The sequence below is a fragment of the Hyla sarda genome, chromosome 1 (assembly GCF_029499605.1).
Source record: "Hyla sarda isolate aHylSar1 chromosome 1, aHylSar1.hap1, whole genome shotgun sequence".
Lineage (NCBI taxonomy): Eukaryota > Metazoa > Chordata > Amphibia > Anura > Hylidae > Hyla > Hyla sarda.
Genome location: NC_079189.1, coordinates 108,495,829 through 108,516,427, shown reverse-complemented (window position 1 = coordinate 108,516,427; position 20,599 = coordinate 108,495,829). Strand labels below are relative to the sequence as shown.

At 47.8% G+C, this 20,599-nt stretch overlaps 1 protein-coding gene and 1 long non-coding RNA gene across 3 annotated transcripts in view; one reads left to right on the top strand and one right to left on the bottom strand.

Annotated features, from left to right (window-relative positions):
• PDLIM3 (PDZ and LIM domain 3) overlaps positions 1 to 3,479 on the bottom strand; it is a 77,576-nt gene extending 74,097 nt beyond the window's left edge. The window contains exon 1 of one of the 2 annotated variants that reach the window (XM_056559770.1): positions 3,097 to 3,479. In XM_056559770.1, coding sequence (XP_056415745.1) covers positions 3,097 to 3,234 — 138 coding nt within the window. In that variant the 5' untranslated portion in view covers positions 3,235 to 3,479. The remainder of the gene's footprint in view (positions 1 to 3,096) is intronic. The other variant, XM_056559790.1, reaches the window with a different exon arrangement.
• Positions 1 to 20,599, top strand: part of LOC130357222 (uncharacterized) — a 207,963-nt gene that overhangs the window by 89,617 nt on the left and 97,747 nt on the right. The gene's annotated exons all lie outside the window — the stretch shown is intronic.

Sequence of the window (20,599 nt, the reverse complement as noted above, 5' to 3'; positions counted from 1 at the left end):
TGTGAGTACACCCCAAAAGTATGCTCATATGTGCATATTTTTGCTGCAGATTTGCTCTAGCAGATTTTGCTATTCATTGAAGTCAATGGGCAGCAAAATCTGTAGCAGCAAATCTTCTGCAGCAATAATATGCACATGTAAACATACCCTAAGCAAGTATCTTACATCTACAGTGCCTTGCAAAAGTATTCACCCCCCTTGACTTTTTCGTATTTTGGTACATTACAGCCTTAAGTTCAATATTGTGTTAATCTGAATTTTATGTGATGGATCAGAACACAATAGTCTAAGTTGGTAAAGTGAAATGAGAAAAATATATAAATAAAACTATTGTTTAGAAATAAAAAAAAACTAAAAATTTGTGTGCGTATATATTCACCCCCTTTTGTTAGGAAGCCCATAAAAAGCTCTGGTGCAACCAATTACCTTCAGATATCACATAATTAGTGAAATGATGTCCACCTGTGTGCAATCTAAGTGTCACATGATCTGTCATTTCATACACCTTTTTTGAAAGGCCCCAGAGGCTGTAACACCTAAGCAAGAGTCATCAGTAACCAAACACTGTCATGAAGACCAAGGAACTCTCCAAACAAGTAAGGGACAATGTTGTTGAGAAGTACAAGTCAGGCTTAGGTTATAAAAAAATATCCAAATCTTTGATGATCCACAAGAACACCATTAAACACCATTAAAGAACATGGCACAACAGCAAATATGCCAAGAGACGGCCGCCCACCAAAACATACGGACCCGGCAAGGAGAGCATTAATCAGAGAGGCAACACAAAGACCTAAGGTAGCCCTGGAGGAGCTGCAGAGTTCCACAGCAGAGACTGGAGTATCTGTACATAGGACGACAATAAGATGTACGCTACATAGAGTTGGGCTTTATGCCAGAAGAAATGCATTACTTTCAGCTAAAAACAAAAAGGCACGTTTTGAGTTTGCAAAAAGGCATGTGAGACTCCCAAAATGTATGGAGGAAGGTGCTCTGGTCTGATGAGACTAAAATTTTACTTTTCGGCTATCAAAGAAAACGCTATGTCTGTCGCAAACCCAACATCACCCAAAAAAACACCATCCAGGACTGGGAAACTCGTCAGAGTTGAGGGAAAGGTGGATGGTGCTAAATACAGTAACCCCCCGACCTACGATGGCCCCGACATATGATAAACTCGACATACGATGGCCTCTCAGAGGCCATCGCATGTCGATGTCAGCATCGACATACGATGCTTTTATATGTCGGGGCCATTGCATTAACTGCTATCCGACAGCTCAAAATGCTTAAGCTGCTGTCGAATAGCAGTGTAATGTGCCCCAGCAGGTTCACTTACCTATTCCCGATGCTCCGGGTCCACTTCGCGATCCTCCGGTGTCTTGCGCATCTTCTCCAGGGTCCGGGCCTTGCTTTCCGGCGTCGTTATTACGTCACTACGCACGCCGGGCCGGCGCAGCAGCGTAATAACGTCACCAGAAAGCGAGGCCCGGACCCTGCAGAAGATGCGCAAGACACCGGAGGATCGCGAAGAAGACACCGGAGCAGCGGGACAGCATCGGGAGCCCCTGGAACAGCAGCGGGAGCGGTGAGGACCTGGTGCGGAGCGGCGGGGACAGGTAAGTACAGCTTCCTATACTTTACATTGCACGGATCCCTCAACATACGATGGATTCGACAAACGATGGGTCGTTTGGAACGAATTACCATCGTATGTTGAGGGACCACTGTACAGGGATATTCTTGAGAAAATATGTACCCCTCTGTGCATAATTTGAGGTTAGGACAGAACTTCACCTTCCAGCAGGACAATGACCCCAAACACACTGCTAAAGTAACACTTGAGTGGTTTAAGAGAAAACATGTAAATGTGTTGGAATGGCCTAGTCAAAGCCCAGATCTCAATCCAATCGAAAATCTGTGGTCAGACTTAAAGATTGCTGTTCACAAGGGCAAACCATCCAACATGAAGGAGCTGGAGCAGTTTTGCAAAGAGGAATGGGCAAAAATCCTAGTTTTAAGATGTGGTAAGCTCATAGAGACTTATCCAAAGCGACTTGACGTTGTGATTTTCGCAAAAGGTGGCACTACAAAATATTGACTTTAGGGGGTTTAGAATAGTTATGCACTTCAACTTTTTCTGTTATTTTGTCACATTTGTCATTTGCTTCACAATAAATAAAATAAAAAAACATCTTCAAAGTTGTGGGTATGTTCTGTAAAAGGATCAAACTCCTCAAACAATCGATGTTAATTCCAGGTTGTGAGGCACCAAAATACAAAAAAGGGGGGGGGGGGGTGAAAACTTTTGCAAGGCACTGTATGAGCATTACTGATCCACATATGTGGTTGAACTATAGTGGCTTAAAAAAACCAACTACTAGTAAAAGTAAAAACAACTATATAGATTAGTTTTTTTTTTCAAATATATTTTTTATTAAACAATTTTCAACATATAAAACAAAAGAATCAGAAAGAAAAGCATCACATTAGCACGGCAATAAAAGATGTTGCGTTACAAGGGCTGATAGATGCCGACGGAATAATACAATGATAATGTCCTGGCAGCAAAACAGGAAATCAAAGAAAATATACAAGGAGCATAGACAGCAAGGGGGGTCCCTCGACTCCAACAATCTACACTACAACTAGCGACCAGAACTAAAATGAAAGCTAACCACCCAGGGATCCCACCCAGTTAACCAATTCAGCAAAAATTCCTCAGCCTCCACCCCCTTCCCTCTCCACCTCTAATTAAGTTGCGCACATGACACATAAGAGGCACTGCACTCTCCCGACTCCCAAGGGATTGCACAACGGAGCAGCAAGAAAAATATAGGTTAAAAGTGAACTTAAGCATTTGGTAAACGCAAAACACCAAGAAAAACCTTAAGCGCTTCGATATTATACCAGGTGGTATGCCGAAAGGGACAAACAATATCGGCTATCCTTTGAGAGTCAAAGTGAGATACAATAAATTAAAGGGGTACTCCGGTGGTTAATTTTTTTGACTATATGGTATCTTCTTTGTAAGTTTTGTTTTTTTGCAATATACATGTGTTATATGTTTTGGCAGCATGTGTGTGTTTTTCTTACCTGTTTGTTGGGCAGGAAGTTCTGTAGTTCCGAGGGTTTTCTTTTACCGTTGTCCACAGTCTGTGGTGGACAAGATGTCATAGCACTTTTTTTTTCTCTGTCTGCATGAGAGGAATAAGCCACGCCCCCTCGTCTCATCCAGCTGAGTACACAGCACCTCACCTCCCCTCCCCCCTGCTCTGTATTCTAAGGACGCAGGTCTGCACAGGAGAAGGACCTCACAGAGAAGATAAGTGTTATCTGAAGGGGAGGATGAGAAGGTGCACGGGCTGGGGATGTATGGACTGCAGGGGAATAAATCTCATACTGGGAATGATCTCTATGGGGGAGATTTATCAAAACATGTGCAGAGGAAAACTTGCCCAGTTGCCCATAGCAACCTATCAGATCGCTTCTTTCATTTTTCACAGGCCTTCATAAAAATGAAAGCAGCAAGCCGATTGGTTGCTATGGGCAACTGGGCAAGTTTTCCCTCTGCACAGGTTTTGATAACTCCCCCTATATGTGAAGGGGGAGGGGGGAGACTCCTGAATGACACATGCTGGGAGTTGTAGTCCCTGTTGTGTGTGTGTGTGTGTATGCTAGTCTTTACAAACCAGTGTGCCTCCAGCTGTTGCAAAACTACAACTCCCAGCATGCCCTGACAGACTTTGGGCATGCTGGGAGTTGTAGATTTACAACAGCTGGAGGTACTCTGGTTGGGAAACACTGTTCTAGCCTATTCAGCAAACACATCATGTTACACCAGTGTTTCCCAACCAGTGTGCCTCCAGTTGTTGCAAAACTACAACTCCAAGCATGCTCAAAGGCTGTGGGGTAAGGTGGCAGTTGTAGTTTTCCTGGTTGGGAAACACTGGTGTATGCCCTACAGAGGTGTGGTGAACTACAACCCCCAGGAGACTACAGAGGCAGCATGCTGGTGTTATACCACAGACTGAAGCCTCCTGAATGACACATGCTTGGAGTTGTAGTCCCTTTTGTGTGTGTATGACAGTGTATCCCAACCAAGGCGGATTATATTAGTGTGCTGTGTATAAGGGGGCTGACCAGGGAAAATGGTAGGGTGGGTAAAGGGCGGAACAAACAAACAAACAAACAAAAAAAAGGAGCTGCCCCAAACCAGCAAGGCATGTGGCATGCTGGGATTTGTAGTTTTCAGCACAGCAAGAAGCAGGAAATAGAAGCAAAGATAGGAAAACAAAGTGGGGGATAAAAAGACAACAAAGAACGGAAATAGAGTTGGCTAAACAGCAAGAATAGAAATGAAACAAATAGGGTAAGTCAAAAACGGAAAAACACGTTGACCACCGGAGTACCCCTTTAATGCCATTTCTTGAAAAATCTCTTCGTGCCCGAGTCCCTGTACCCCTCCGCACCCAATCTGTCAACCCCCATGAAAACTTTTAGTTGAGAGATGAGCAGTGGCAAATCTGGAGTATTTGTTTCCAACCACGTGTTAAATAGACGTCTCAGGGCAACTAGGAGCACAACATGTAAAAATGGAGGGACCCTATCAACCACCCCCACCCCCTCCAGTGGGTGCAGTTGGTGGAATAGTAGTGTCTGAGACGTGAAAGGGAGTTGCACTTTCCAATTGTCTCGAATATAGGAACACACCAATAGGCAGCATTGAACTGGCAGTCCCGTACCCCATGATAGAGATTTGTGAGTGGTGTCTGGCATTTGGGACACTGTGGGATTCTATCTGGAAAGGATGGCATAGGGAGGATATTAAAGCCATATAGAGCCACATGCGCCATTTATAAATAATTCTCCCACCACCTTTCATTAATGCCATTTTTACGAACCGCCCCTCAACCTGCTAGAATCGTGGCTGCGATGCTGTAGTCTCCCGTCCACCGCTCCCAAAGCGAGGTCGGGTGTAGATATAGTCACCCTCCTCGGTTCATCTCCCACAATGTTGTCCAAGACGTGAATGAGCGCCTCCCGTGTGTCTGGATGTGCAGAATGTATACACCTGATTGGCATGTACACTGCTCAAAAAAAAAGGGAAAACAACACAATGTAGCTCCAAGTCAATCACACTTCTGTGAAATCACACTGTCCACTCAGGAAGAAACACTGATTGACAATCAATTTCACATGCTATTGGGCAAATGGAACAGACAATAGGTTGAAATTATAGACAGTTAGCAAGACACCCCCAATAAAGGAGTGGTTCTACAGGGGGTAACCACAGACCACTTCTCAGTTTCTATTCTTCCTGGCTGATGTTTTGGTCACTTTTGAATGCTGGCGGTGCTTTCACTCTAGTGGTAGCATGAGATGGAGTCTACAACCCACACAAGTGGCTCAGGTAGTGCAGCTCATCCAGGAAGGCACATCAATGCGAGCTGTGGCAAGAAGGCAAGTAGTGTCCAGAGCATAGAGGTGCTACCATGAGACAGGCCAGTACATCAGGAGATGTAGGTGGCAACAACCCAGCAGCAGGACCGCTACCTCCGCCTTAGTGCAAGGAGGAGCACTGTCAGAGCCCTGCAAAATGATCTCCAGCAGGCCACAAATGTGCATGTGTCCACTCAAAGGGTAAGAAACAGACTCCTTGAGGGTGGTATGAGGGCCCGACGTCCACAGGTGGGGGTTGTGCTGTAAGCACAGGACGTTTGGCATTTGCCAGAGAACACCAAGATTGGCAAACTTGCCACTGGCGTCCTGTGCTCTTCACAGATGAAAGCAGGTTCACACTGAGCACATGTGACAGAGTCTGGAGCTGCCGTGGAGAATGTTCTGCTGCCTGCAACATCCTCCAGCATGACCGGTTTGGCGGTGGGTCATTAATGATGTGGGGGGGGGGCATTTCTTTGGGGGGCTGCACAGCCCTCCATGTGATTGCCAGAGGTAGCCTGACTGCCATTACGTACCGAGATGAGATCCTCAGACCCCTTGTGAGACCATATGCTGGTGCGGTTGGCCCTGGGTTTCTCCTATTGCAAGACAATGCTAGAGCTAATGTGGCTGGAGTGTGTCAGTAGTTCCTGCTAGAGGAAGGCATTGATGCTATGGACTGGCCCCCCCGTTCCTCTGACCTAAATCCGATTGAGCACATCTGGGACATCATGTCTTGCTCCATCCACCAACGTTGCACAACAGACTGTCCAGGAGTTGACAGATGCTTTAGTACAGGTCTGGGAGGACATCCGTCAGGAGACCATCCGCCACCTCATTGGGAGCTTGCCCAGGTGTTGTAGGGAGGTCATAAGGGGATGTGCAGACCACACACTACTGAACCTCATTTTGACTTGTTTTAACCCCTTAAGGACTCAGCATTTTTCCATTTTTGCATTTTCATTTTTTCTTCATCATCTTCTAAAAATCATAACCCTTTCTATTTTGCACATAAAATTCCATATGGTGGCTTATTTTTTGCGGCACCAATTCTACTTTGGAGTGACATGAGTCATTTTACAAAAAAATCCACGGTGAAACGGAAAAAAAAAATCAATGTGCGACTGTCACGATGCCGGCTGGCAGGAGGTGGATCCTCTGTGCCAGAGAGGGATTGGCGTGGACCGTGCTAGTGGACCGGTTCTAAGTCACTACTGGTTTTCACCAGAGCCCGCCGCAAAGCGGGATGGTCTTGCTGCGGCGGTAGTGACCAGGTCGTATCCACTAGCAACGGCTCAACCTCTCTGGCTGCTGAAGATAGGCGCGGTACAAGGGAGTAGACAGAAGCAAGGTCGGACGTAGCAGAAGGTCGGGGCAGGCAGCAAGGATCGTAGTCAGGGGCAACGGCAGAAGGTCTGGAACACAGGCTAGGAACACACAAGGGAACGCTTTCACTGGCACAATGGCAACAAGATCCGGCGAGGGAGTGAAGGGGAAGTGAGGTATAAATAGGGAGTGCACAGGTGAACACACTAATTGGAACCACTGCGCCAATCAGCGGCGCAGTGGCCCTTTAAATCGCAGAGACCCGGCGCGCGCGCGCCCTAGGGAGCGGGGCCGCGCGCGCCAGGACAGGACAGACGGAGAGCGAGTCAGGTACGGGAGCCAGGATGCGCATCGCGAGCGGGCGCCACCCGCATCGCGAATCGCATCCCGGCTGGAGACGGTATCGCAGCGCACCGGGTCAGTGGAGCTGCCCGGAGCGCTGCGGTAGCGAGAGTGAAGCGAGCGCTCCGGGGAGGAGCGGGGACCCGGAGCGCTCGGCGTAACAGTACCCCCCCCCCTTGGGTCTCCCCCTCTTCTTAGAGCCTGGGAACCTGAGGAGCAGACTTTTGTCTAGGATGTTGTCCTCAGGTTCCCAGGATCTCTCTTCAGGTCCACAGCCCTCCCAATCCACCAAAAAGAACCTTTTTCCTCTGACCGTCTTGGAGGCCAGTATCTCTTTCACTGAGAAGACGTCAGAAGAACCGGAGACAGGAGTGGGAGAAACTAACTTGGGAGAGAAACGGTTGATGATGAGTGGTTTAAGAAGAGAGACATGAAAGGCATTAGGAATACGAAGAGAAGGAGGAAGAAGAAGTTTGTAAGAGACAGGATTAATTTGGCACAAGACTTTGAAAGGACCAAGATAGCGTGGTCCCAGTTTGTAACTGGGGACACGAAAGCGGACATATTTAGCGGAGAGCCATACCTTGTCTCCGGGAGCAAAAATGGGGGGAGCTCTTCTTTTCATATCGGCAAACTTTTTCATGCGAGATGAAGCCTGTAAAAGAGAATTTTGGGTCTCTTTCCATATGGTGGAAAGATCACGAGTCACTTCATCTACAGCGGGCAAACCAGAGGGCAAGGGAGTAGGGAGGGGGGGAAGAGGGTGACGGCCGTACACCACGAAAGATGGGGATTTGGAGGAAGATTCAGAGACTCTGAAGTTATACGAGAATTCGGCCCATGGTAGAAGATCTGCCCAGTCATCCTGGCGGGAGGAAACAAAATGGCGTAAATAATCACCCAGGACCTGGTTAATTCTTTCCACTTGCCCATTGGATTGAGGGTGATATGCAGAGGAAAAGTTTAATTTAATCTTGAGTTGTTTACAGAGAGCCCTCCAGAATTTTGACACGAATTGGACGCCTCTATCCGAGACAATCTGCGTGGGCAAGCCGTGAAGACGAAAAATGTGTACAAAAAATTGTTTTGCCAACTGAGGTGCTGAAGGAAGACCAGGAAGAGGGATGAAATGTGCCATCTTGGAGAATCGATCAACGACCACCCAAACAACAGTGTTGCCACGGGATGGAGGTAAGTCTGTAATAAAGTCCATACCAATCAGAGACCAAGGCTGTTCGGGGACAGGCAGAGGATGAAGAAGGCCAGCGGGCTTCTGGCGAGGAGTCTTATCCCGGGCACAGACAGTGCAGGCTCGCACAAAATCCACAACATCCGTCTCCAGAGTCGGCCACCAATAGAAACGAGAGATGAGTTGCACGGATTTCTTGATACCCGCATGACCTGCGAGATGGGAGGAGTGACCCCATTTGAGGATTCCGAGGCGTTGGCGTGGAGAAACGAAGGTCTTCCCTGGAGGAGTTTGCCTGATGGAGGCTGGAGAAGTGGAGATCAGGCAGTCAGGGGGAATGATGTGTTGCGGAGAGAGCTCTACTTCCGAGGCATCCGAGGAACGAGAGAGAGCATCGGCCCTAATGTTCTTATCGGCAGGCCGAAAGTGAATTTCAAAATTAAATCGGGCAAAGAACAGAGACCACCTGGCCTGGCGAGGATTCAGCCGTTGGGCAGACTGGAGATAGGAGAGGTTCTTGTGATCGGTGTAAATAATAACGGGAAATCTTGATCCCTCCAACAGATGCCTCCATTCCTCAAGTGCTAATTTAATGGCTAGAAGCTCTCGGTCCCCGATGGAGTAGTTCCTCTCAGCCGGAGAGAAGGTCCTAGAAAAAAAACCACAAGTAACAGCATGCCCGGAAGAATTTTTTTGTAGAAGGACCGCTCCAGCTCCTACAGAGGAGGCATCAACCTCCAATAGGAAGGGTTTAGATGGGTCAGGTCTGGAGAGCACGGGAGCCGAAGAAAAGGCAGACTTGAGCTGTTTAAAGGCGTCTTCCGCTTGAGGAGGCCATGACTTAGGATTGGCATTCTTTTTGGTTAAAGCCACAATAGGAGCCACAATGGTGGAAAAACGTGGAATAAATTGTCTGTAATAATTGGCGAACCCCAAAAAACGTTGGATAGCATGGAGTCCGGAGGGGCGTGGCCAATCTAAGACGGCAGAGAGTTTATCTGGATCCATTTGTAGTCCCTGGCCAGAGACCAAGTATCCTAGGAAAGGAAGAGATTGACATTCAAACAGACATTTCTCCATTTTGGCATAAAGTTGATTGTCACGAAGTCTCTGAAGAACCATGCGGACATGCTGGCGGTGTTCTTCTAAGTTGGCAGAAAAAATCAGGATATCGTCCAGATATACAACAACACAGGAATATAAGAGATCACGAAAAATTTCATTAACAAAGTCTTGGAAGACGGCAGGGGCGTTGCACAGGCCAAAGGGCATGACCAGATACTCAAAGTGTCCATCTCTAGTGTTAAATGCCGTTTTCCATTCATCCCCCTCTCTGATGCGGATGAGATTATAGGCACCTCTTAAGTCCAGTTTGGTAAAGATGTGGGCACCTTGGAGGCGATCAAAGAGTTCAGAGATGAGAGGTAGGGGATAGCGTTTTTTTACAGTGATTTTATTAAGACCGCGGTAGTCAATGCAAGGACGTAGGGAGCCATCTTTTTTGGACACAAAGAAAAATCCGGCTCCGGCAGGAGAGGAGGATTTGCGGATAAAGCCCTTCTTTAAATTTTCCTGGATATACTCAGACATAGCAAGAGTCTCTGGGACAGAGAGAGGATAAATTCTGCCCCGGGGTGGAGTAGTGCCCGGGAGGAGGTCAATAGGACAGTCATAAGGCCTGTGAGGAGGTAAAGTCTCAGCTTGTTTGTTGCAAAAAACATCCGCAAAGTCCATATAGGCCTTAGGGAGACCGGTTACAGGGGAAACCACAGGGTCACGGCAAGGAGTACTGGGAACCGGTTTAAGACAGTCCTTGGAACAAGAGGGGCCCCAACTCTTGATCTCCCCAGTGGACCAATCCAGGGTTGGGGAATGGTGTTGAAGCCAGGGTAGTCCAAGGAGAATTTCGGAAGTGCAATTGGAGAGGACCAAAAACTCAATTTTTTCGTGGTGAGGTCCAATGCACATTAGGAGGGGTTCCGTGCGGTAACGCACGGCACAGTACAATCTTTCATTGTTAACGCAATTGATGTAGAGAGGTCTGGCGAGACTGGTCACTGGGATGTTGAACCTGTTGATGAGAGAGGCCAAAATAAAGTTTCCTGCAGATCCGGAGTCCAAGAAGGCCTTAGTGGAGAAGGAGAAGGTAGAGGCAGATATCCGCACAGGCACAGTAAGACGTGGAGAAGCGGAGTTGACTTCAAGGACTGTTTCACCTTTGTGCGGAGTCAGCGTACGTCTTTCCAGGCGGGGAGGACGGATAGGACAATCCTTCAGGAAGTGTTCGGTACTGGCACAGTACAGGCAGAGATTCTCCATGCGGCGTCGTGTCCTCTCTTGAGGTGTCAGGCGAGACCGGTCAACTTGCATAGCCTCCACGGCGGGAGGCACAGGAACGGATTGCAGAGGACCAGAGGAGAGAGGAGCCGGGGAGAAAAAACGCCTCGAGCGAACAAAGTCCATATCCTGGCGGAGCTCCTGACGCCTTTCGGAAAAACGCATGTCAATGCGAGTGGCAAGATAAATGAGTTCATGTAGATTAGCAGGGATTTCTCGTGCGGCCAGAACATCTTTAATGTTGCTGGATAGGCCTTTTTTAAAGGTCGCGCAGAGGGCCTCATTATTCCAGGATAGTTCTGAAGCAAGAGTACGGAATTGTACGGCGTACTCGCCAACGGAAGAATTACCCTGGACCAGGTTCAACAGGGCAGTCTCAGCAGAAGAGGCTCGGGCAGGTTCCTCAAAGACACTACGAAATTCCGAGAAGAAGGAGTGTACAGAGGCAGTGACAGGGTCATTGCGGTCCCAGAGCGGTGTGGCCCATGACAGAGCTTTTCCAGACAGAAGGCTGACTACGAAAGCCACCTTAGACCTTTCAGTAGGAAACTGGTCCGACATCATCTCCAAGTGCAGGGAACATTGTGAAAGAAAGCCACGGCAAAACTTAGAGTCCCCATCAAATTTATCCGGCAAGGATAGTCGTAGGCCTGAAGCGGCCACTTGCTGCGGAGGAGGTGCAGAAGCTGGCGGAGGAGATGATTGCTGAAGCTGTGGTAGTAGCTGCTGTAGCATCACGGTCAGTTGAGACAGCTCGTGGCCTTGTTGCGCTATCTGTTGTGAGTGCTGGGCGACCACCGTAGTGAGGTCAGCGACATCTGGCAGAGGTACTTCAGCGGGATCCATGGCCGGATCTACTGTCACGATGCCGGCTGGCAGGAGGTGGATCCTCTGTGCCAGAGAGGGATTGGCGTGGACCGTGCTAGTGGACCGGTTCTAAGTCACTACTGGTTTTCACCAGAGCCCGCCGCAAAGCGGGATGGTCTTGCTGCGGCGGTAGTGACCAGGTCGTATCCACTAGCAACGGCTCAACCTCTCTGGCTGCTGAAGATAGGCGCGGTACAAGGGAGTAGACAGAAGCAAGGTCGGACGTAGCAGAAGGTCGGGGCAGGCAGCAAGGATCGTAGTCAGGGGCAACGGCAGAAGGTCTGGAACACAGGCTAGGAACACACAAGGGAACGCTTTCACTGGCACAATGGCAACAAGATCCGGCGAGGGAGTGAAGGGGAAGTGAGGTATAAATAGGGAGTGCACAGGTGAACACACTAATTGGAACCACTGCGCCAATCAGCGGCGCAGTGGCCCTTTAAATCGCAGAGACCCGGCGCGCGCGCGCCCTAGGGAGCGGGGCCGCGCGCGCCGGGACAGGACAGACGGAGAGCGAGTCAGGTACGGGAGCCGGGATGCGCATCGCGAGCGGGCGCCACCCGCATCGCGAATCGCATCCCGGCTGGAGACGGTATCGCAGCGCACCGGGTCAGTGGAGCTGCCCGGAGCGCTGCGGTAGCGAGAGTGAAGCGAGCGCTCCGGGGAGGAGCGGGGACCCGGAGCGCTCGGCGTAACAGCGACAAAATTGAAGAAAAAATTTCATTTTGTAGCTTTTGGGGGCTTCCGTTTCTACGTTCGTGTCCTAGCTGATCGACACATCACGATTTTATCTTCATAGTCCCGATGAGCCCGAAAAGCATTTACTTATATTTTTAGAATGGCAATCAACTTTGATCGCCATGTCTGAAGGGTTAATAGCACGCGGTGCAACGATCGGTGCCGCACACTATTAGCCCAGGGTCCCGGCTATGAATAGCAGCCGGGACTGACCCGGTGTGATGCGGGGTCACGGCGCGACCCCGTTTTAAACCCAGGGACCGGGCGCAGGGCGTACATGTACACCCTGCGTCCTTAAGAGGTTAAGGGCATTACATCAAGGTTGGATCAGCCTGTAGTGCAGTTTTCCACTTTGACTTTGAGTGTGACTCCATATCCAGACCTCCCTGGGTTGATAAATTTGATTTCCATTGATCATTTTTGTGTGATTTTGTTGTCAGCACATTCAATTATGTAAAGATTAAATTATTTCATACGATTAGTTCATCCATTCAGATCTAGGATGTGTTATCTTAGTGTTCCCTTTATTTTTTTTGAGCAGTGTAGTATGTGGGAGTTGAAAAGAGGCAAGCATTTCCTCCAGAGTGAGCCACCTGCGGTCCTCCGTATGTATCAGTGACCCTATAGTTGTCACTCCCCTAGTACCCCAGTGGCGCTGCCAGGAGGAGAATCTACCCTGCGGAAATTCTGGATGGTCTTTTTGAGAGAAGGAAAGGGAGGCCAAAAATCTTCCGCACCTACTTCCACGCCATGATGGTGTCCCTGAGCAGTGTTGTCCTCTTGACTGTAGCAGACAGTTTAGCATAAGAAGTGTGCAGTAGCGCTGGGGGGGCACGGCACTACCAGGGCCCCTTCTACCCTCAGATTTGAATAGAAGGCTGAGCCATGGAGCCAGTTCATCACGTGGCGGAATAGACAAGCTATATTATATTCCCTAAAATTCATAAAATTTCACCCCCCCCTCTCCGTTTTGCCCAGCATGAGTTTTTGCAACACAATTCTGGGACACTTGCCTTGCCACAGGAAATGGGTGAAAGCTGAATTGAGGCACCGGACATCATCATAATATTTTAGTAGAAGCGGGAGAATTTGTAGGGGGTACAATAAATGTGGGAAACTAATCATTCTAATTTAGTGGTAATGCCCCAGAAAACAAAGCGTATCTCCCTTGTAGGTGTCGCTCCCAGGGGCAGTAGTACACTTTTAGAGGCATTTATTTTGTAGTCAGTAAACCTACCTACTCTCTTTAAAAAGTCGAGTATCTTGGGTACTGCCTCTCTAGGGTTGTTAAGGTAAAGGAGAATGTCATCAGCAGACATAGATAGTTTAATTTCCTGGGAGCCTACCACAATGCCCCTATAAATGTCTTCGAAAGTTAGGGAACACGCCAAAGGCTCGATCGCCAAGTCAAACAGTAAGGGAGACAAAGGGCATGCCTGTCTAGTGCACTTCGCTATAGTTATTGGTCGGGAAAGAATACCCGGGGTGTAGACCTTCGCAGCAAGGTTGTGGTAAAGCCCCTGTATAAAGGAGGTAAAACAGATGGTGATGCCAAACGCATCGAGCGTGAGTAATACAGGGTGGGAGTCTGGCCCGTGCTGGCTCCACACACTATCCATAGCTGCCAGGACCTTCCGGATGTTTATAACCGCCGAGCGTGATTTAACAAAGCCCACCTGGTGGTCTCCAATGAGTGAAGGTAAAAACATAGCCGGTCAGCTAAAATTTTCGACTGCAGTTTAACATCCTTGTCAATGAGGGAAATGGGGCGATAGGAACCAGGATCCAAAGGATCCTTGGCCAGTTTGGGAAGTACTTTAATATAGGCTATCTTGGCTGAGGAGGGTAGGGTACCAGACTGCAAGATATTAATGAAGTGTTTTTTTTCAGAGCAGGGACAATTTGGTCCATCAGTGGCTTGTAAAACTTGCCAGACATCTGTCCAGCCCAGGCGCCTTGCCATTAGCAAGAGAGCGAATTCCCACTGCAACCTCCTCTTCCAACACCTCAGCTTTCAGCTGCGTCATCTGTCAACCTAGGGAGATCAACCCCTGCAAAAAATTCCTCCCCCTCTACTGCTAGGGGTAGACTAGTAGAGCTCTGTGTAATATTACCCCAGAATCGCATTTATTGAATGTGGATCAGTTTTGGTCTGCCCCTGGGAGTCCCGTATAGCTAAGACGTTCCGGTGCATAAGCCCCCTTCGCTATTCTTGCCAGTAAGCGTCCCACCTTGTTACCATGTCTGAAGTGTGACCGGTACATGCGCTCATTCTTGCCAGTAAGCGCCCCACCTTGTTACCTTAAAGTGTGACCGGTACATGCGCTCCTTCCTATCCAACCACAGTTCATAAGAAGTCCTTGCTTCCTCCTGCCTTTTACTCTTATGGGCCAAGGTAGAAGAGGTGACAAAATTTGAGTAGCCTTTGCCACTAGCCTTTGCATGACCCTCCAGAGTCTTACACTTAAAGGGATATTCCAGGCCAAAACTGGCTCCGGAAAGTTAAACAGATTTGTAAATTACTTCTATTAAAAAATCTTAATCCTTCCAATAGTTATTAGCTTCTGAAGTTGAGTCGCTGTTTTCTGTCTAACTGCTTTCTGATGACTCATGTCCCAGGAGCTGTGCTGCTTCTATGGGGATATTTTCCCATCATGCACAGCTCCTGGGACGTGACATCATCATTGAGCAGTTAGACAGAAAACTTCAGAAGCTAGTAACTATTGGAAGGATTAAGATTTTTTAATAGAAGTAATTTACAAATCTGTTTAACTTTCCAGAGCCAGTTGATATATATAAAAAAGTTTTTAAGTGTGTTACTATACGCCAGTATCTTCCCCCTAAGGACTACTTTCGCTGTCTCCCAGTAGAGTGTAGGATTATCCCGGCCGTTCGTTGAACATTATATGCTAGGGAAGTAAAAAAGGAATTATTATCACCATTAGGGGCATATACATTAAAAATACTATAAGTGTCGCCATTCTACAAGAAATACATACTACAAGTGTCGCCGAGTTTCTGCATTCTCGAAAAGGCCCCCTCCTCAAGGTGGGTCTCTTGAAAGAGAACCACATCAGGACACAAACGTTTCAGAAAGCGCAGAAGTTTTATCCTCTTTTGAGGAGACCTCATCCCCTTTACGTTTCAAGAAATTATTCTACACATAATTCACGACAGCCCTCAGAGAGGAAAAGAGGAGTGAGGGAGAAGCAGAGGTAAGTCCAAAGTATAGTAGGAAAAGTAGGACTGGGTATGTAAAAAAAAGGGAGGGTGGAAAACGCTGGAAAAAGAGGTGAGGAGGAGAGGCCCACAAGAAAAGACTACCGCCGCTGGGGAAAAGACAGTGAGAATAGGAAGCCCGGTCAGAAAATGATAGAGAAGAGAAAGGATGATCAAGTAAAACATAAAAGAAATAAGCTAATAACCCAAAACCAGAAAGATAAACGAAAACACATAGTGATGCCCAGTATGGTGGAAGGGCAACCACCAATCGTGTAATAGACCTCACTTTTTTCGGGCACATGTGGAGATCCGATCCCCGACCCCAGTCCCCCCTTTAAAACAGTTGTACTGTGGCGTCCCGATCTGCTGGTAGTCTAGGATAAACAGCCCCCCCGGACAGGACAGAAAAGTACACGTGACAAGACAGAACAGAAGTACCCTCCCACCTGGAGACAACAAAGATTAATACATCAAACTCGGATATCCACTTGGTCAAACAGATGCTATCTTAGCAGATATCATTGTAACAGATCCTCCCCTCGGCAGCAGATCAGTGAGGAATATATAACAACTTAGCTCCTTTTCTAGAGATATGTCTCCCCCGGCATCTAAGGCTTAGAGATAGGAAAAATGTGGCTGAGTATCAAACCCTTTAAGGGCAGCATCCCAGCACGGTCAGATAAACCAAAACCACCCCCAGGGTAACAATAATCAAGACTACGCAGTTGAGATTGGTTAAATCCTGGGCTTCCCTAGTTGTTGAAAAGGAACACAACAGTCACGACATAATATGCTTCTCCTGCTTCTGTTGCGCCTCCCCACCAACTTCCTCCATTTCCTAGTGTCTTCAGCAGAGCTTGGATGACTATCTCTGTGCCTGGAGGAGGTGTCACTCTGTCCACTAGGTGAGAGAGTGACGATGAGGGGAACGGGGGCGAGGAGGACGACCTGGTTCCGTCAGAAGATGTCGAAGAGCCGCCTCCGCAGCAGACAGTGATTGATAAGAGATGAAGGTCCAATCTGAGTGGAAAAATTTCAGAGTTGCCGGGTATTGTAGTTGAAAGCGTTTCTTTGCTTTCTAAAGTTCCGTGCAGACTTTCCCATAAACTCTCCTCCACTTGGCAAGTTCATCTGAGAAATCTTCAAAGAGCAGCATTTTTCTGTTGCGGAAATTAAGCGGGGGAAGGCCTTGAGAATTTCCACCTTGTCATTATAGTCGAGCAACTTGAAGATAACTTGTCTTGGTCTGTCTGCGGAGCCAGGGCGGGAGTAAGAGCCAGCTGTAGGTGCTCGCCCAAGTCGATCTGCTCTTTCCACCTAACATTTATGCTTAAGACCCAATGCATTGGGCAGGTTGCTCTCACAGAAAGCTTGGAGATCAGATGGAGGGAGGGATTCTCTACCCCCCACCAAGCACAGGTTATTGCGGCGGGAGTGGTTCAGGGGTTCTCTAAGTCCTCCAATTTTTGCAAGTCACAAGTTTCTGGCTGCCTCAGTCTAGTAGCAAGGCGACTGTTTTCCTCCTCAGAAGCAGTAATTCGTTTTTCTGCCTCATCCAGTCTACCAGCATGAGTCCCCAGTTCTGACTGGATACGTGTCAATGTAGAATGTATGGTATTCTCCAGCATCTGTTGAATGGTAGGAGTAATCAACTTGATCTGCGCCGCTGCCAAGGATTGCAGGTCCATGGGCGCAGATAGCGATATGTCTGCCGATGCAGCGACTGCTTGCCGTGGAAACTGAGGGAGCGTAGGTGAAGACCCCTCCTCACGTGTGTGTGCCCCTGGCATTCCTGCCGGTGTCCTGCTTTTAGTGTTCATATCCATGGCCTTCACAGAATAAAATCTTTGTGCACTAGTTTACGGGTGAGTGCGTTTTTTTTCTACTGTCTGGCTCCCAGATACTTTCATAGCAGCCTGAGGTGCCAGCGAGGCCCCTGCAGGAGACTGGGTCAGTTCTGTAGTAGATTCGTGAGCCACTGCAGTTGAGCGCTGCTGTTGCGAACCTTTGTGGAGGAATTTCTCCATCTTGACCAGAGAAAGTGCCCACTTATTAGACAGAGGGTACAATAGGTATAAGAAAAATGTCTGCTAGGTGCCACCCCAATATTAGAGCAAATAGTGGAGAGAACTATGTAGAACTCCTAGATGAAATGCGCAGCTACACTCTACAGCTGGGCTATGTGCAGCAGGAGGATGGAGAGACTTGTAAGGTGAGGAGTACTGGAGGTGTAGTTTCCCCTCACTGTTCCTCTTGTTGTAGCTTGGCCAGGGCCCGAGAAAATGGTGGCAGCCCCTCATGGGGCCGCCGAGTACAGTCCTCCTGACCAGACCCCTGGGTGACTCACTGCCTGCGGACCCGGTCTGCAGCCTCCCGGCAAGAAGAGCAGTGCCAGGAGGAATGTCCCACAGATTGCGGGGATCACAGGCCCACTGCCGCCTGCCAGGGAAGATGGCGGCCTTTGTGTGAAGGAGCGCAGGAGCTGCGCTGCTGCTGCCGGATCTCTGGTGGAGTTGTGGCAGTTCCCGGGGCCCTGAGGAGTGACCGCGGGTGAGGCGAAAGGATGGCAGCCGGTCTTTAGTGCAGGTATGGGGCCTGGGCTGTGGGGAGCTCCGTCTCTCTCTTCCTTACATGCCCATGCCAGAACCGGAAGTATATAGTTTTTTTTTATTTATTTTTATGTTTTTGCTGTTTTGTTTTGTAGCACTGTGTTATTTTCGTGTGTAGGTTCATGAACTATTTACTATTCAAAATGGTTACTGTTTTTTGTTTGTTTTTCTAGAAAGACCTGTCAGAACCCAAAGCTCAGAATTAAAAATTCTAATCTGTGGCTGGTCTTCAGTGGCTAAGCTCCATGCTCAATAGCTTCAGTCATACGTCATTCTCGTGTTTGGCAGGCTGCTTCCATATTTGGTTTGAACTTAAATCCCTGTCTGGCAAATGGAAACTGAGCAGGCTCATTCCAAGAGAGATGATCTGGAAGGTCTCCAACTTGGATCTGTGCCATTGCTGTAAGAAATGAGAAGGGAAGACTAGAGTCTTTAAGTGTGCCACAGTTATGAAAATGAAGAAAAAGTTTGTGAATGAATACGTTTAGTTAAATATAACTGCAGCCCTAAAATTCTGAAGTCTTTTATAAACAGTTTATAAGTAGATAATATAATCTATATGAAAAGAGAGAAATACTCTCTACAGGGTGGATAAACAGATAGATAAATACCTTTTTTTTGCTTTTTGCATTTAACTCAGTGCTGCAGCCGCCTTAGTTCTTAGATAGATAGATAGGAGATATATACATATTTACTCTAAGTGACATGAGGTAGGTTTACTAGTATAATATTCAGGTATAGATATTTTAGAGAAAGTAAAACAATTCGTTTTATTTTAAAAGTACCCAGGACATGCTTTGACTTTGTAATGTACAGTCATGGCCGTAAATGTTGGCACCCCTGAAATTCTTCATGAAAATGAAGTATTTCTCACAGAAAAGGATTGCAGTAACACATGTTTTGCTATACACATGTTTATTCTCTTTGTGTGTATTGGAACTAAACCAAAAAAGGGAGGAAAAAAAGCAAATTGGACATAATGTCACACCAAACTCCAAAAATGGACTGGACAAAATTATTGACACCCTTAACTTAAAGGGGTACTCCCCTCCTAGCATCTTATCCCCTATGCAAAGGATAGGGGATAAGATGTCAGATCGCGGTGGTCCTGCTGCTGGGGAGCCCCGAAATCTCCGCTGCAGTGCCCGCTATCATTACTGCACAAAGCAAACTCGCTCTGTGTGCAATGACCGGCGATACAGGGGCTGGAGTATCGTGAGGTCACGGCTCCGCCCCTTGTGACGTCACTGCCCGACCCCGCAATACAAGTCTATGGGAGGGGATATGGCGGCCATCACGCCCCCACCCATAGACTTGTATTGAGGAGGCGGGCAGTGATGTCTTGAGGGGCAGAGCCATGATGTCACGATGCTCCGGCCCCTGTATCGCCGGTCACTACGCACAGAGCGAGTTTGCTCTGTGCAGTAATGATAGCGGGGCGCTGCAGCGGAGATCCCGGGGGTCCCCAGCGGCGGGACCCCCACAATCTGACATCTTATCCCCTATCCTTTGGATAAGGGATAAGATGCTAGGGGCGGAGTACCCCTTTAATATTTGGTTGCGCACCCTTTTGGAAAAATAACTGAAATGAGTCGCTTCCTATAACCATCAATAAGCTTCTTACACCTCTCAGACGGTATGTTGGACCACTTTTACTTTGCAAACTGCTCCAAGTCTCCAAGGGTGACTTTTCCCAACAGCAATTTTAAAGTCTCTCCACAGGTGTTCAATGGGATTTAGATCTGGACTAATTTCTGGCCACTTCAGAACTCTCCAGAGCTTTGTTGTGATCCATTTCTGGGTGCTTTTTGATGTATGTTTGGGGTCATTGTCCTGCTGGAAGACCCAAGATCTCGGACGCAAACTCAGCTTTCTGACACTGGGCTGTATAGTGCGACCCAAAATCCGTTGGAAATCCTCAGATTTCATGATGCCTTGCACACATTCAAGGCACCCAGTGCCAGAGGCAGCAAAACAACCCCAAAACATCATTGAACCTCCACCATATTTCACTGTAGGCCTCTTTCCACTTTGTAGGCCTCATCACATTTTCAGTAAAGAGTAGAATGATGTGCTTTACCAAAAAGCTCTATCTTGGTCTAATCTGTGCACAAGTCATTTTTCCAGAAGGATTTTGGCTTACTCAAGTTCATTTTGGCAAAATGCAGTCTTGTTTTTCTTATGTCTCTGTATCAGCAGTTGGGTCCTCGTGTGTCTCCTGCCAAAGTGTTTCATTTCATTTAAATGTCGACAGATAGTTTGCGCTGACACTGATGCTCCCTGAGCCTACAGGACAGCTTGAATATCATTGGAACTTGTTTGGGGCTGCTTATCCACCATCTGGACTATCCTGCGTTGAGACCTTTCATCAATTTTTATCTTCCGTCCACACCCAGGGAGATTAGCTACAGTGCCATGGGTTGCAAACTTCTTGATAATGTTGCGCACTGTGAACAGAGGCAAATCTAGATCTCTGGAGATGAACTTATAACCTTGAGATTGTTGATATTCTTCCTCAATTTTGGTT